Source organism: Barbus barbus, assembly GCF_936440315.1.
Source record: "Barbus barbus genome assembly, chromosome: 26".
NCBI classification, from domain to species: domain Eukaryota; kingdom Metazoa; phylum Chordata; class Actinopteri; order Cypriniformes; family Cyprinidae; genus Barbus; species Barbus barbus.
Window position 1 is genome coordinate 19,525,474 of NC_136754.1, and position 4,999 is coordinate 19,530,472.

The window sequence follows — 4,999 nt, forward strand, 5'->3', positions numbered from 1 at the left end:
GTGAACCTCTGTCTTCCCAGAATCAACTGAGTGCACTCTCGTTACTCAAGAATCAGACAAGTCAGTCCCTCAGTCTATTAGGTCTGTCCCTGATTTGTCACAATCTGCTGGGCCTGTTCCTGTCTCCACTGAGACAACCAGGATCACTGCCTCTCCGCCTGTGTTGTCGGAGTTAGCAACAGATACTACAGAGGCGGTCAAGCATGCAGTTTCAATCCGTTAGAAGAGGCTCATGGCTCATGCTGTGCAGTCTAATGCCCTTCCTGTTATGCCCACTAAAGCCAGGCTAATGAGTCCAGCTTTGTCTACAGAATGTATTCCTGCATGTCATGTCATGTCCACGGAGGCTCTTCCTAAACTGGCTGCTTCTCCTGTCATGGCCATGGAGGCTGATGCAGACGTTTCTGTCTTTCCTGTTCTGGCCACGGAGGACTTAGTTTGTCTAAGTATCGTCACCTGTCCCTCTCGTTCTCTCCTTGTTTGTCTGAGTGTTCTCACCTGTTCCCTGTGTTCTCCTCTCTTTTATATTGTTCTCCCTTTCTCTCTTATGTTGTCAGTTAATTATTCTAACCTGTTGTGCTTACGTCTCTATGTTCGCTAGCTCGTCTCACCTGTTGTTATACACCTGAGTATTCCCTGTCAAGTTGTTTGCTGAGTATAAGTCTCTTGTCAGTCCCCAGGCTAGTCCTGTCCTGTCCTGATCTGCAGGCTGAGCTACTGGTCTAGTCCCTGGGTCTGCCAAGCTGCTAGGCCTGTGCAGAGCCTGTGACATCACAAGTGTGGAGTGTCAGGCCACCGCAGCTAACTTCCGGCCTCCAGCTTTGCTGCCTTCACTGCTCTCTGGCGTTCTACCATCCTGAACTGAACTCTGCGGTCGTTCACCTAGGCCTGCCTGTCTACAAGTCATTCCCTGCATATTGTTTGGACTGTGTTCACTCCCCTCCTCACTTTCTCTCATCTTGTTTGCAAGTTTGTCTAATAAACCTGTTAACACTCACTCGGCATTTGAGTCCTCCCTCCAGATCCCTGACACAGATGCCCCGTTTCTATTGGCCGTGCAGGGAAACAGAGCGCAGCAGCAAAAGTTGAACTATTTTGAACTTTGACCACGGCGCGCATGCTAGCTCGCTGCTGACGCGCTCAGCTGTGTGTGTGCTATGGTCGGCGCAAGCCATTGAAATGGATGGGTTTCATAGCACAGCGCATTCCGCGTCTTGTGTGGAAGGGCCTTAATGTTGGAGCGATCACTGGAGGGTTTCAAAGAGATCATTATCCGAGCTGCAGGACCAGCGCAGAGGCATGTGTTTGTATCAATAATTTTGACACATACAATGTATTTTTGGTTATTGCCACTAAGTGGCATCTGAAATTTTCTTCTAAAATGAGCATTTTTCTCAAGCTCCTTTGCTTATGTTCAGTTATTTCACTTTAATGGCAAAGAAATGCACCTATCCATTACCATTAAAGTGAAATTACTGAAACTACACATAGGAGCCTGAGAAAAACGCTAATTTTAGAAGAAAATTTCAAATGGCATTTAGAGGCTTTTGCATCTGAACTCTTCAAATATACCCCAGCGATTTATGACTGGTTTTGTGGTCCAGGGTCACAATTGTAAAAATAATCAGAAGATTACTTGATTACCAAAATAATCATTAGTTACAGCCCTAGGTTAGTTAAAATATTTCAAAATAGCACTTCTCAGGATAGAAGGATACATATGAAACTGAATTGAAAACTTCTTTTCCCTGTGCATTTATTTTATGATATATGTATTATTATTATTCCCTGCAGTTGTGATATTGTATGCAATATGTGGCTTTTCAAGGCTATCTGGGTTTAATTACTTTTTGACAGGCTTATTCCTGTCTGGCACCCGAATATTTTGAGTTAGTAGAATCATTTTCACTAAAATTGTTTACCTGGGTGCCACCACCATTACACTGGGCTCTAACTAGGCCATGCAAGGACATTCACCATTTTCTCCTACAACCATGTGGTAAGTTTTGCTGCGTGCTTTGGGTCATTGTCATGTTGGAAGGTAAACCTTCTTCCCATTGACAACTATCTGACAGAGGGCAGCAGATTTTCCTCAAGAAATTGATGATATTTTGCCCCATTAATTTTTCCTTCTATCCTGACAAGTGCTCCAGGCCCTTCTGCAGAGAAACACCCCCCATAAAACACCCCCGTGCTTTACTGTAGGAATGGTTTTATTTGGATGGTTAGCTGTATTGGAATTCCCCCAGACATTTCGTTTGGTGTTTGGTTAGGCCAAATAATTCAATTTCAGTCTCATCTGACTTCAGAACCTTCAAGACGTTTTAGCAAAGCTCATTCGTGACTGCATGTGGCATTTTTTGAGGAGTGGCTTTTTTCTTGCAACCTTACAAGCCGCGTTTGTGGATAATTTGTGATATTGTTGTCACATGCACACAATGACCACTCTTTGTAATAAATTCCTGCAACTGCTTCAGAGTTGTTGTAGGTCTCTTGGTAGCCTCTCTGACCTTTTTTTCATTACCTTTTAATGTGTTACCTAACAGTGCTTTATAAATTATTGCTGATAAGTTTATTTAGAGAGGTGTGTATTTTTAGTTTGCACTATGGGAAATCGACAGTGTTTTTCACCTGTTCAAAGTGGCTTTCTCAAACCTTTAAGATCCCTGATTGGTCAGAGAAAAAACATAATTTTGTATATAAATGTAACATGGGCCTAGGTTGTGTTGTAGGTTTTTCTCTGAACCAGGGAAGGATGAAGCTTTTAATCTTGGCTGCGCTGCTCGGACTGAGCCTTGCTCAGTTTAACCCAAACACAAATAATGGAAGGACTAACATCGTCCACCTGTTTGAGTGGAGCTGGGTTGATATCGCTGCGGAGTGTGAGCGCTACCTCGGACCAAATGGCTTTGGTGGAGTTCAGGTATTTTTCAAACTCATCATTATAGTTAAGCCTGCAAGGAGTTAATTTGCAGTTTATAATTTCTTGTGCTTTATGAGAATACATGTATAGTAATAACAAAATATTGATATCTCATTTCAGATCTCCCCTCCAAGTGAGAGCATTGTTGTCACAAACCCATGGCACCCTTGGTGGCAGAGATATCAGCCAATCGGTTACAATCTGTGTTCCAGATCAGGAAATGAAAATCAGCTGAAAGACATGATCACTAGGTGCAACAATGTTGCGGTAAATATAAATGAAAAATAGAGTTTAACTAGTATATTGCTTTATTTTCCCTGTGTAAAATCCATAGACTTCTGTTTGTTTTGTAGGTGAACATCTATGTTGATGCAGTCATCAACCACATGTGTGGAGCAGGTGGTGGAGCCGGTACCCAGTCAAGTTGTGGTTCATATTTTGATGCCAACAAGAAGGACTACCCCACAGTTCCTTACTCTAACTTGGACTTCAATGACGGCAAATGCAAAACTGGCAGTGGTAACATTGAGAACTACCAGGATATAAATCAAGTATGAAATGATATTTTGTGTTCATTTCAATCATTGATTTATTGCGCAGAGTAGACTCGTATTAGAAATATGAGAACTGTAATGATTGCAGGTGAGAAACTGCAGGCTTGTTGGTCTTCTGGATTTAGCTCTGGAGAAGGACTATGTGCGTGGTAAGGTGGCTGGCTACATGAACAAGATGATTGACATGGGAGTGGCTGGATTCAGAGTGGATGCCTGTTCGTTAGCTGGCGCCACGGGATGGTCACGAGCGCTGCATCGTGTGTCTGGGCTTAGCGCACGCTGAGGCAGCGTTTGTGGATGAGTCATGTACCCATTGTGGCAAGATGACCATCTCGGAGTTGCGGTCGAGACTCTGGTTCCTGCAAAGGGGCGGAGTCCCAGTGCTGCTGCCTCGCTCCAATCCTCCTCAGAGGGTTGCTGCGAGTAGTGGCACTGGTGATCTGAGGGAATCGGGGAACCAACCCCCTAGGAACCCTCATTCCTCCTGCACTCGGCAGCCAGTAGAGCTGCCGGGGGAGCGCGGTGGGCCATCTCAAAGGTGTGCACCATCCGTATCCTTCGGCGCTCCTCCCGATGACCAGATGTCGATAGCTGCATCGGAGGGTGAGACTTTTCTGGAGATGACGCATCGGCGCAGTTGCCTCCTTCGGGTACGGTAGCTGTGCCCGATACAGATCCGGAAATGATGGCTATGCTTTCCCGGGCCGCCAACAGGGTCGGGCTCGTGTGGAATCCTCCACCGTGTCCCGAGCCCTCGAGGCTGGACGATTGTTTCCTAGGGGGGGCACAAGCTGGTTCTCAGCCACCCACCCCAGTTCCTTTCTTCCTGGAGGTGCATGAAGAGCTCACCGGTACGTGGACGGCACCTTTTACTGCCCGAAACCATGCCGGTGGGTCCTCCTCCCTCACCACCCTTGATGGCGGTGCAGCGAAGGGTTACACGTGCATCCCCCCTGTGGAGCGGGCTGTTGCTATGCAGCTGTGCTCTAACTCCACCTGGCAGGGGGAGCCGTCTCTCCCTTACCGGGCCTGTAAGCACTCGTCGGACCTTACCGGCAAGGCTTACCAGGCCTGTGGGGAAGCCGCTTCCACCTTACACGCTATGGCGTTGTTGCAGATCCATCAGGCCAAGGCACTGAGGGGCCTGCACGAGGGTGGTCATGACCCGCAAGTTCTTCAGGAACTTCGTGCCGCGATGGACCTCGCGCTTCGGGCGACTAAGGCTACGGCGCGGTCAGTGGGTCGTGCGATGTCCACTTTGGTGGTCCAGGAACGCCATCTCTGAGCCGACATGAGGGATACCGACAAAGTCAGGTTCCTTAATTCCCCTGTGTCCCAGACCGGCCTCTTCGGCGACGTGGTCGAGAACTTCGCCTAGCAGTTCTCGGCTGTACAGAAGCAATCTGAAGCGATCAGTCACATCCTGCCACGGCGGTCCGCTGCTGCATCCACTCCACCGCCGGCAGCACCCCAGAGGCCCTAGGACGGGCGACCCGGAGATGGTTGGGACTGCTCTTCAGGA

General features: G+C 47.5%; 1 protein-coding gene across 1 annotated transcript; it reads left to right on the forward strand.

The window, feature by feature from the left end:
- Positions 1-2,755: 2,755 nt before the first annotated feature.
- LOC306846493 (alpha-amylase-like) lies at positions 2,756-3,760 on the forward strand (the record flags this gene model as incomplete). The annotated part of the gene is made up of 4 exons (XM_079379927.1): positions 2,756-2,923; positions 3,044-3,190; positions 3,277-3,474; positions 3,566-3,760. The coding sequence occupies 4 exons, from the start codon at positions 2,756-2,758 to the stop codon at positions 3,758-3,760; spliced, it is 708 nt and encodes a 235-aa protein (XP_079236053.1).
- Between the last annotated feature and the right edge of the window lie 1,239 nt (positions 3,761-4,999).